The 13,125-nt window shown below is 44.5% G+C and overlaps 1 protein-coding gene across 1 annotated transcript in view; it reads right to left on the bottom strand.

Annotated features, from left to right (window-relative positions):
• LOC137437598 (hepatic sodium/bile acid cotransporter) overlaps positions 1–13,125 on the bottom strand; it is a 63,940-nt gene that overhangs the window by 12,379 nt on the left and 38,436 nt on the right. Inside the window, exons 2-3 of the mRNA XM_068132060.2 lie at positions 5,526–5,730; positions 2,161–2,339 (exon numbers count right to left, since the gene is read on the bottom strand). Coding sequence (XP_067988161.1) covers positions 2,161–2,339; positions 5,526–5,730 — 384 coding nt within the window. The remainder of the gene's footprint in view (positions 1–2,160; positions 2,340–5,525; positions 5,731–13,125) is intronic.

Genomic DNA, 13,125 nt, shown 5'->3' with positions numbered 1-13,125 from the left:
CACCCCTCGGTAGTTGTTGGAATCCTAAGGATTACCCTTCCCTTTCCAGAGAGGGATAACAAGGCTCCTCTTACAGTCGGTTGGGATGATTCCTGTGCTCCAAACAGAGCACAGTAAAACAGAGCACGTATTGCATGCAACAGTACGAGTACAGAATTTTCACCAGCCATGAGAAGTTCAGCATGGATGTCACAGATCCCAGGAACTTTGCCTCCTTTCAACTGCTTCACCGCAGCCTGTGATTTCACAAACAAAGGTGGTTCACAGTTGATTGGAGGGTCACCAATAGGGATTTTAATACCCCTGACATCAAACTCAACACCTTGTGGGTCAGACAGATATGGCTGCTCAAAGTAACTGGCCCAGTGGGCCTTAACTTCAGACTCCTCTGTCAAAGGCTCACCACCCTCATGCTCCACAGCTCCTGCAACATCTTGGTGATGCACAGTAGTGGTGGATGAGAATACCAGATCAAGATGAGAATACCATATCTGGTTGTGAGGAATTCACATGCAAACTGAAAAAACATGAATTCATGCAGTCACGTGTCTTTTTTCAGAAAATAAAGACAAACATTGGGAACATTCTTCCATCGAAACATGCTCGTGTACAACACGTTCATCAATCACAACACCAGACACATATTTGGAAACAGTGTATGGTGGCCCTTCAACAACTTTGATTACCTGCTGACTGCTGTTGGCACGTGACAGATGTGTTGAAACTAAGCCGAGTGACCAGGAAAAGTCTCTATTCAATGTGTTCAACTCACAACATGCAACTCTACCTAGACAAGCTACCAGTGCTGAACAGGACAGTGTGCTTGTACGTGGGCTTGTACATGTGGTTGTGATCAATGGTGATAAAAAATTCAGGATTAGGATGTTGCCCTTTATAGTTAGAGTTGGAAATTGTGTTACCAATAAATGAAATCCTTGGTCTCAATAATAGTAGTTTGGAGTCGACTCAAACTATTGGTGATTTTATGTTTGGCAGCCATATTGGACACCATTTTGGATGCTATTTTAGATTTTTGACAAACACATTGTCTCTACAAATTTTATCTATTTATTGAAGTGGGCGGACTGTCTGTCTGTTCCTCTCTTTCAGCCCATTCGTTGGACAGCTGGCCTGACTACACCCACAATTGTACCCTGAAAAAGGAAACATACGTCCGCCATTTTGGTTGCTATTTACAGGCCTCAGGACTCTGCTATACATTTCAAGACTGCACAACGCGTCTTCTATCGTGAAATAAAGGGATATTTTGAGGAAAGAAAGGTACGTTATGATTATCGCAGAGGAAACGAGGTAATGCAGGTTTTCTTCGGGAACGATCGAGGCAGCGGTCGACTAAATACTGGCCAAAGAAAACTTCTGTACAATCATGAGAGGTTGAGGAGTTGTGGTGATGGCGAGTGTGGAGGGGGGTTGGAGGCGGAGTAGGCAGAGGATTGAAACCTTCGGGTCGGGAGTGGTTGAGGACATTCAAGTGGTGATGAGAGATTTGAGGAGTTGTGGTGGAGTGGGAGAGGGAGTGGTTGAGGAGTTGTGGTGGTAGGAAGTGGGGAGGGGATTGAAGCCTTCGGGTTGTTCGGGGGAGGTTGAGGACTTGAGATAATAATTGAAGTCTTCAATAAAACTCATGTTTATGCCATTTTGTGCTGTTTTTGTAGAAGCGATCAAGGCAACTGTTGCTACAACACCCAAATAAATGGATGAGCAATTCGTGTAGAAGTTGAAGGTTTATTGCACATAATTTCAGTTTTATCCCGAGATTTCAAGGTTTATAATGTGAAAATACAGAAGGGATACCATTGTGACACCAGTGATTGTGTCCGCCATTGTGATAAGCAAATCTGCTAGTGTCTGAAACCCCCCCCCCCCCCCCCGCCCAAAAAAAAAAAATCACAAACTTTATATTTCACAAAAATATAAAGAAAATGAAGATAACATGTTGACATGTTCTAACCATTTTGTTTAGTGGAAGTCAGATATCCTACCTTTGTCTCCAGTCTATATATTAACCTTCATTATCTTAAACATCTCCATCATTGATCTACACTCAACTCCCTCAATGGCAACTGTGTCCTATGAATTTAACATTGTTATCCAATGAATGGACAAAATAAAAGAGTAAGTAGGAAGGATTAAACTTGCTTCATTGGTAGGTGAAATCCAGTTGCGATGAAGTATCCCAACAGGTATCCGAGAGCAGGCATGAGGGCAGCTATGGAGATCAGTGTGGGTGAGAGGACACTCCAAATGGAACTGCCGATATGGAATCCTGATAGGATGCCAATGGCCATGGCCGCCACGATAAGGATGCCCATCCCAACCTGTAAGTACATTGGACAGCACAGCCCATTGGATTACAAGAAGTGACTTGAAAAAAATGGCTTCATTCCAATTGGGTACCACGACCTCTCATAAAGTGGTAAAATGTGTGAATGCATGATACCATCAGCACCTCATGACATCACCAGTTCCTTAGCCATCACTCATCAGAAAGGAAAGGAAAAAAAAAAGTGTAATTCCAACCTGAAAACTTCATAAACTCTCAGAAGTTTGGTGTGAAACCATCAATGTCAAAATTATGCCACTTGCATACCTAATAAATATATGGCCTTTTATGGTTAAAATCACATGTGTTAAGCTACAATATATATTAAAGTTACGGCAGTTTTGCGTCCGTCTGTCAGGCTACATCATTACGTCTATGATGTCATTACGGTGTCCGACGGCTGACTCAACCACCGCCATTTTAATTTACGTGCCGTTCAGGCCGAACACGTCGTCAAAGCGGTCGAACCTGTCATATATCACAATCGCCATGCTCTACCTTTACGCTTTTCATTCGGCCTGAAACACAAACAAACCGATTGTTAAAATGACCATGAAATATCAAAAGCATAGACGTTACGGCTCTTCCAAGGACACAGTACGTATAGGCCTTAGGCTTCGTGCCTTCATGCCTCACTTTCAGGCCGCTTCAGTCAAATTAGGCCATGTTTCTGAATACAATGGTATCGTTTTCGTAATAATAATAACATAACATTAATATTATAGTAAATCTAATCAAGTAACACTAATCCCTTCTTGGTGACTGCAAAGTTACTGGATGTTAAAACCTGTCATATATCACAATCGCCATGCTCTACCTTTACGCTTTTCATTCGGCCTGAAACACAAACAAACCGATTGTTAAAATCATATCGAAAGCATACGCGTCATGGGTCTTCCAACGGCACAGTACGCATAGGCCAATAATACTGCACTAACTAACGTTCATTATTAAAGCGGTGTATTATTTCAGAACCCACAATGTTATCTCCCATGGCCAAGGAGGACTTGCATCGTTGAAGATAATAAATCGTACCGCAATGACGTATTAATACGATACGAATTGCCTATACACTGCCCAAATAAAGGGAGGTTTTCCACGGGTCCCTGCTGGTAAACTAGAAAGCATCTTATGCCAAAGCCCGTCTGCGCCCGTTTGTATTCAGACGACTTCTTCTTCTTCTTCTTCCGTATGCTCAAAATAACAAAGTTTTTTTAAAATACAAAATGAAAATTGATGATTTTACGCAGCCTTGTCCTTTGAGCCTTAGATCTAAAACAAATATCAGCTTCTAGCTTTTGACTGGTGGACCTATTTAGTGACCCAATATGCAAATTCTTTAAATTTTAGGTCAATCAGATAGAAATTGATGACTTTATGTGATGCTGATCTTTGACCTTTTGATCTTTTGACAAAATACTTAATTTGCCTTCTCCATATTATCATAATAAAGCTTTGGTGAAAATTTTATGACAAAATGCAAATGCTAAAAAAGTTACAGCACACACACACACACACACACACACACACACACACACACACACACACACACACACACACACACAAACAGACACAGACACACACATACAGACAAACACACACACACACACAGACAGACAGACACACACAGACAGACACACACACACACACACACAAACAGACACACACACACACACACACACAAACAGACACACACATACAAACAGACAAACACACACACACACACACAGACAGACAGACACACACAGACAGACACACACACAAACAGACACAGACACACACGCATACAAACAGACAAACCCACACACACACATCTCGTTTTTTCATTTCTGTTCCTTACAATTCTATCCCTCTCTTTCACACACACACACACACACACACACACACACACACACACACACACACACACACACACACACACACACACACACACACACACACACACACACACACACACTTCGTTTTTTCATTTCTGTCCCTTACAATTCTATCCCTCTCTTTCATTCACACACACACACACACACACACACACACACACACACACACACACACACACACACACACACACACACACACACAAGACACACACACAAGACACACACACATACAAAGACAAACACACACACACACACACACACACACACACACACAGACAAACACACAGAGACAGACACACACAGACAGACAGACACACACAGACAGACAGACACACACACACACAAAAGTGATTACAAAACACTGTCTCCTGCTGTGCAATGGACGGGCTATCTAATTATATACATCATGTACAAAGTGATCGGAGAAGCTGAACTAGTTTCAGTTGAAGAGGAGCTTGGAGCGAACGGTCGCTCTAATTCCACCAGCAAGTGTCAACTATTAAAGAAAGAAACGTCACATGCAGGCACAGAAACAGGGTCTTGCAACTGCTTCCTTTAATACAACGGTGACTGTAAACACAAAACACACAAACCTCTCGATGATTGCGAAGCAAAAATCACAATCCAGAATCGGGAAAATAACGATTCACGTTATTTGGTAAAATAATGGCGAACGTTAAATCACGAGAACAATTATGAACGTCGAAAAAAATCTCTGGCTCAGGCACTACGTCACGGACGAAACTCCGCCCAACTGGGTGATTTCCAACCTCAGCTCCGCCCATAAAATGTGGGGATATTTTAATCGGCTCAATTTGTCTGTCTGTCCATCACGCTATCTACTCGATGTGAGTTGTTGGATAACAGATGTGAAGAAATTCACCAAACTTAGTCGTTATGATCAACACATGGTGCAAAGGTGCAAGAGCAGTGACATTTTGGCCCCACACTTAGGGTGGGTTCTAAACCCCAAAACTGAAATTACAGGCACATTTTAAAACATTTTAATGAAACTTGGTCAGTCAACATTGGGGTCACATGAAATATGTAACGATTTTTTGTGATTTGACTTCCGGCTCATGCCCCAGGGGGTGGAGACTTGCGGACAAAGGGATCAAAACGGAAATAAATTTCTAACTCAAAATTCCATATTGCGTCATTCATGGTGGAACTTTTTTTATATCTTTCAACTTTGTTCTAGGTGGGAAGCGTGGGAATTTATGATGGCGCACCATCCACTTCACTGTAGTTTTTACCTGTGACTAAATCAAGACACGAATGATGCATGCGCACACGTTGCTCACCTTGATAACGATGCGCGAGTATTTGTGGTATCGCAGGTTGATGTATATTCCCACTCCACATGGAATGAGTGTGACCGCCAGGGACAGGAATATCCCGGCGTAGGGAATGACTGGCCCGTCGTTGGGTAGGCCACGGGTGTACACGTAAAGCAGCAAAGGCATCATCCCGAGGGCCAGCACTGTGGATGCTGTGGTCATGACGATACTGTAAGCAGTGAGGATGGGAGAGAAGAGTTCGCCGAGACCAAATATTCATCGTGAAATGCTTTTATTATTCTTTGGAAAAGCATTAATTTTAAGGAGGAACTTAAAAATTCCATCACAGCAAAAAAACAAAAACAATTTTAACCCACAAATATTGTCTATCTGAATGGTTGTCTATTTATTAATTTATTATATAAGAATTATGGAAGGAGCTAAATTCATAGAGTTAAATTGAGATAAGGACCATAAGTTTGGGGAGGAAAGAATGGGGAGATTTGTAGGGGAAGAGGATGGGAAAGAGGTTATCAATTCCAACACAATAACATAAGTAAATGGATGAAATCAGTTATTAGCACTGATGAGATACAGTGATGAGATGACAGATGAGATGAGATACATACTGATAGCATCAGAAACGCACTGATGAGATGTTCAGACTTGTTTGGAATATTTTGAAGATATTCACAAAACTTTCCAAAGAAACTCCAGTAGGTGACATCCGCTCTTTCTGCTTGCTGGATATGGAAGCAGTCATAGGCCTTCTAACTTCATAGACTTCAGGTGTGTGTTAGTGGTGGATTCCAGCACTGCCTACGCGGCCCATTGTTGGATATACGATCAACGGCACTTGTGTGTTATACTCAATGTCAAATATTCTGTGGCATCTAATGCTCTCAGCGTTATTGGAATTTCTCTTGATGAGGCCAAAACACCAGACCTATCGCAGATAGGTCTGGTGCTCTCTATTTCTAGAAGGTGTTTGTGATAGAAAGTACCAGAAGTACTGGAAACTGTTCAACCTAGCCAGACTGCATGCCAACACCAAAGAGCGAGAAGAATGGGGAAGAGAACTTCTGTTTGCTAAAGATTCAGCTCTAGTTGCTCATTCACTAAGAGAGCCACCTTTGGAGGACATTTTTCCCCGCAGAGCGAGGGTTGGCCTTTTTCAGGCACCCTGGTCCCCTTTTTGAAGCAATGTTTTATGGCCGGATGCCCTTCCTGCCGCCAACCCTGTTAGTCGCCTCTTGCGACACACAGGGAATTACCAGTGAACCGGTACTCAATTTGCCGACCTCAGAAGGATGACAAGCTGAGTCAACCCCCCTGGTGTTAATTCAGCGATCGACCAGGATTCAAACTCAGAATCCTAGGATCCCAAGCCGGCACCCTAACCGCTAAGCCCATTCACTAAGAGATATCCAAGAAATTCCCGCTCGCTTTACAACTGCGGTCAAAACAATTTCAACAACAAACTAACACCAGAAAACTTAACTACGCTTTTAGCCAACCTATCGACATAACATTGATATCAATGTCCATTGTCCAACCTGATGTTTTTGTCAATGGAGAAGCTCTCAGACATGTCAACACCTACACATATATTGGGAGTACAGTATCCCATGACAAACTTAGGAGCAGGCAAGTGAGACACATGCGGAAGCTTCTAGGAAACAAATGACAAGACCTAATCCCCGATACCACCGTACTAAGGAGAACTGGGATGCCCAGTATTGAGGTGTTCATTACATCCACTCAACATGCATGAACAGGCCATGTCATTCGCATGGCAGAGCATTGGCTCCCTAAGATTTGATTTTATGGTGAGCTCAAGAAGGACAAATGTGAATATGGGGATCAAAATCTAAGCTACAAAGACATTGTGAAAAGGCATCTCAGTGGAGAACTGCTGTCTATGACTCATTTAAGACATTTGAGCGACAAAGACAGGATGAATACCAGCGCCATTATCTCAGCAACAACAGACCAACCAACCTATTTTGTCTTCATAGCACAGAGGCTTTGCATCCAATGTGAATATCACTTCCCTCCATCACACAAGCAAGTGCTAATAACTCATTGTTCACGATGGACAGCCAAAGTAGGTCTTACCATGTTGTTACCACTTCTTCTAGTCCAACTACCACTGCTCTCTCACCTATCTGACCTGCCCCATATCCTCCAGGATGCAACCACTCTTCCAGTATTCCAAAAATTCAAACTCCAAATGCTCCAGGTTCAACTCAAAAAATCCAGGCTGACTGCATATCCACAGTCTTTCCTGTCAACGGAACCACCTTCCTGAGGCTGTTCGGTCCCACTCTTCCCTCCCTGAGGGCTGCAAGTACACACTGCACCATCATCCCCTGTCATTCCCCATCAATACTTTTGATAATTTCTCACCCAATTAACCTGACATAACCAGCACTTGCAGTAACCGTTTCCTCCTTTTTGTATACATGGTGGTCTCTCTGTCCGTAAGCAGTGCTAGTGCCAAAAGGAAGAGCAAAGAGAGAGAGAGGGGAAACACCAAGAGCAGAGCTGTAGGCCAAAAGGCGGACAAACAATGGGTGTGGGGAGGAATGGGGGGAGGGGGGGGGGGGGGGGAGAGGATGCACGGGGTGGACAAAATGGATACAAAAGTAAACTATCACAAGGGAAAACTGGAAATTTGGAAGGAGGAGGGATTGGGATGGCCGGGGTGGGTGTTTAATGAGGGTAGAAAAGGTCATGGTTTAAGACTGAGGACGATCTGAGCTGGTGGTGAGCAGCTGTATTGAAAACCTGGAGGAAACAATGAGGTTGTAGAGGATGTGTAAGTTCATTCCACGTGGAAAGGGGGGAACAAATAAATGGGGGCGAGCAACGATCTTGGATTTAGTTAGTTTCCCCAGATTAGCCAATAGTTTCCTCAGGGGGTTGATGGTGGACCATGTGAGCCCTGCAGAATCCTGGGGGGGGGGGGGGGGGGGGGGAGGGGAGGGGGTGAGGGGGAGGGAGGGAGAAGGGGGAGGGGGAAAGAGGGTGGGAGAGGGACAACGCACAGAAAGAACAGAGGGTGCAAGACCAGAAAGGAGACGGTAGAAGACAAAGTGACCACCAACCTGTATGCGTTGGTGCAGTGATTCACCAGTTGACTCAGCATCCTTGTAGGAGGTTCCTATAATCTTGAAGGCCTTGGTTTCCACGGTGTCAAGCTGAGCAATATGTGAGTCAGGCCAAAGGGGAGAGCAGTACTCTATCAAGTTGCAGATGAAGGCCTTGTAGGTGGATAGGAATTCAGGTGTGCCAGTGATGAACTTTGTATTTATGGTGGATGCTCAGTCGGCGGATGGCTTTGGAGACAAATTTTGAAATTTGATTTGCCCAAGAAGGATCATGGCTAATAGTGAGACCCAGGAGTTTGAATGACCGAACTTCCTCAAGAGGATTGGTAAGAAAGTATATAGGATACACACACACACACACACACACACATACATACATATATATATATGTATGTGTGTATATATATATATATATATATATATATATATATATATATATATATATATATATATATATATATATATACAATGAAACCTTGACTTACGAGTTTAATTCGTTCTGTGACCGAGCTCGTAACTCAATTTGCTCGTTTCTCAAATTAAATTTCCCCATTAAAATGAATTGAAATGCTATTAATCCGTTCCAGCCCCCAAAAAACCACACCAATTTTTTTAAAAAAATATATATATAAATATCTCGCGCTTTATATTTCACCTGGATGCAGCATACAAGTTGGCAGGATGGACTGGACTGGAGGTACGCACACTTGACTCTAAACTGTCCAGCCTGGGTTTGAATCCCGACCCAGCTATAACCTGTCATGTCGGTGTTTCACAGGCAGGGTGATTCATCAATGTGTGTACCGCTAAACTGGGCGCCCCGTTTGCGTCCCATTAGTTGTTGGATGTTAAGGATCTGTGTAGTGTTCTGGGCCCTGTGCTATTTCTGGTCTTCATCAATGACCTCATCGAAATGACCTCATCAATGACCCATCGAAAACCTTGATATTTTCTACCCCCGGTAATTCACCCCAGAGTCCTTGCAGTGTTCATATTGTTGCGGATATGGGATTTGGCCTCCATCCATATCCGCTTGTAAATATTCCCCTATTTCCCCAATACTTCCCAACTATCCCCAATCCCCCATTCCCTAGTCCCATTTTCTGTAAACAACACTCTGTAGAACCGACCTTCCCCTATTTCCCCCATTAAATGTCGCACCCAGGTTCACCGCATCTCACGTAGACAACTATAGGACATCTTGCTAGTTATTCTTAGTCTATGTCAGTTAAGGACTCGTTTCCATTAATTCTGACTCTTCGTTGCACCAGAATGTGATTGTATGGCACCGTTAGAAAGTTTAGGACCTCCCAATACCTCCCCGCAGCTCTTCCTCATGGTACAACAACAACTACAACAACAGCGGCGGCGGCGCGGGGAGTGTGCGTCCTCACTCCGGCTTGGTTAGCCGCCATTGAACATGTGCTCCGACGGGGTTACCATGCAGGGGCTCGCTGTCAGCTCCTCGTCAAGGGCGGAGCCCGGTAACCCCCCGCACCCAATGGAAGCGGCGGACCGATTCCATCTGGGGCGGAGCCGGCGAGCCGAGGGCGTGTCACTCCCCGCTGGGCATGCGCAGAAAGAGGGAGGTGACGTCAGATGCGCCCCCAGCTTGGAGAGAGAAGACGCCACCTCCAAGCGCTGAATATCTCCCCGCATCTCTGGACCGGACCGCGTTTGATTCTGCCCCTGAGCCAAGGTGCACCTTGAGCTATCGACTGCCTGCCCTTCCTTGCCATCAATCCCTGTGTAAGTCAGTCTTGTCCCGTTTGTCTGTGGTCTGTCGGGGATAAGATAAGACTGTGTCTAAGTGCCCATCTTTTCTGTGCTTTACCTCTTACCGTGTAATCTACCCGTTTCTGCATCACCAATATTATATCCTCCTCCGGAGGTCTTGAGAACTGTACCCCTTGTGTCGTTGCATTTATCCCAGCCGTTTTGTCCTTTCCTTCATTGATTTAGCGTAGCGCGATTCGGCCAACGTTCGAGTGGAATCGGGCGGGATAGGGTTCTAATCGGGGAGTAACTGTGCGGACGCGGTAATACCAAACCGCTCGGTAAACTAACATCTAACACCGCGTCTGTAACAATATGTTTTATTCCTCTCCCACCTCCCCCCAAGTCCTCCCGATGTCCCTGCTCTCAAATGTTGTGTTTGTGTCCTTCCCCCTCTCTCCCCATCTTGTCTGCCGCTCCCCTTGTTTTTTGTGTTTTGTGTGTCGGTTTGTCTTTTTGTGTGATTAATGTTAGCTCTTTCACGAGCCTCGATCTTGTATACAAAAAAAAAAAAAAAAAAAAAATCACCGTGTCTTCCACAAAGAGAAGGCGAGCTATCGCCGGCACTCTGAACAAGTTGTGGCCTGGCATGCTCTTCTCCTCTGCCGTTATATACGTCCTCCTCGGCATCTTTTTCCAGAAGAGCCCTGTCTCGTCACAGTTGAACATTTGCTGGGGGATGTATCGTTCGGCTTCTATCAGTTCGGCAAAAGTTATAATAAAATCTTCAGCTGCCTTCACATCCGAGCTTGCTGCCTCACCATGCCTGACGACGGAGTGAATGCCGGTCCTCTTCTTAAAATTATCAAACCATCCCCGACTGGCTTTGAATGACTTCCGATGCCTCGTCCGTTGATGTTCCCGCCGTCTGCTGCACCAAATCCCCGTAAATGTCTCGTGCCTTCTCACACGATGCTCTCGGTCACGGTATCTCCTGCGAGCTGCTTCTCCATCAACCACACAAACAACAACTTCTCCATCTCTTCATGGACAGAGGTCCGGAGCTTTGAAATAATCGTAACGCCCTTGGCTGGCGTTATAGCCTTTATCGACTCCTTCTGCTTCAAAATCGTACATATCGTAGAAGTACTACGATCGTACTGCCTCGCCAAGTCGACAACACGCACACCTCGCTCATGTTTTTCGACGATTGCGTGTTTTATATCCAAGCACATCATCCTCTTCTTCTTCTCAGCACTGCCCTTGGCACTCAATTTCTTAGGACCCATGGTTAAAACTAAGAAATTTTCCAAAATAACCAACATGCGAAAACAAAGCAGCAGCGATATACGGCAGAGATGCTTGCACGGCAAGATAACCACGTGACCTGAACGCTCGTTGGGCTTGGGCCACCTAATGGCGGGTGGCGTAAACTTGTAACTAAGGTCTCGGCTCGCATCACAAAGCAAAAATTCGACCGAGCGACGGCTCGTATCTCAGAAAACTCGTAAGTCAAGGTTTCACTGTATATATATATATATATTATAAACAGGAAGTAAATTCCTGCATGGGGCTAGTGTGAAAAACTCTGACTCAACACGGGACCTGAACCAATACAAGGGCCTCCATCACTTTTGCGGTGACAGCCCACTGCGCTATTGAGCCAACCAAAATCTCAGAAATTTTCCATACTTAACACTGCGAGCTTTATAATGGCCGATGTCTTACATGCCTGCGAGGCAGACCCCGGATGTGAGCATAAGTATATGTATGCATATGTATGTGTATGCAAATATATGCAGAAGTGCATTGGAGATGAACCCATCTACAATTATATATACTAGGGCATTGCCCGTACTATATCTATATCTAAAATTATATCCCCCCCCCCTCTATTTACATGAAATGGTTTGGTCCAAAGCGAACGGCTTGCGAGTACGGTGACAATCCCCCCCCCTCTATTTACATGCAATGGTTTGGTCCAAAGCGAACGGCTTCCGGAGTTTGGTAAAGAAATCGCCATCGCGTGCACAAATGCGCAGGAAAGCGAATGAATCGCAAATTCGGTTTTATTAGTTTTAAAACATAGTTTAACGCCAACATAGTTTGCAAACGTGAAATAAATGAATACGCTCTCAAATGTGCCATCCGAGGCAGAGTGTGTCCTCCACGTTCGGCACACGCGATCGTTCGCTGCTCTCTGATTGGTTGAATCGTTTTTTGGACATAGCTCGGTAAGTAATTGTCCGATTAATATGAAACCTTGAAAAGGCACATCCTCGGGTCCCCAGCAATATACCTGGCAAGTTAAAAGTATATCGGACCCGTGGTTGTCGAGAAACAGCGGTCACAGACAAACAGACGTACAGACGTACAGACGTACAAACGTACAAACGTACAGACAGAGATTACTGGAATTATAGATAGATATATATATATATATATATATATATATATAAAAGTTCAAAACACACCTGGTCACAAGTGTGCCGCACTGACCGGGTCCTCAGTCGAGGTCCTCAGCATCATCCCGTTTCGGCCCTTCAACCTCGATACGGTCAGCTAAGGTGGGCCAGCAGGGGCACGTACACATCCACATGCAGCAACTGCATCTGTATGCGTACATACCCCCACCCCCAGCCAGTGCGAACAACAACAACAACAACAACAACAACGACAACAACAACGACAACAACAACAACACCACCTCCACATCCAGAATCCACAGCACCAAACAAACATGGTGGAACACTCAAACACCCACCTTTATACCCTTCACCACTCACCAACAAAAC

This window comes from Myxine glutinosa, chromosome 12, assembly GCF_964187855.1.
Source record: "Myxine glutinosa chromosome 12, kmMyxGlut1.1, whole genome shotgun sequence".
Classification (NCBI taxonomy): domain Eukaryota; kingdom Metazoa; phylum Chordata; class Myxini; order Myxiniformes; family Myxinidae; genus Myxine; species Myxine glutinosa.
Note: the sequence above shows the minus strand (reverse complement) of the source record. Positions and strands in the feature narration are given on the sequence as shown.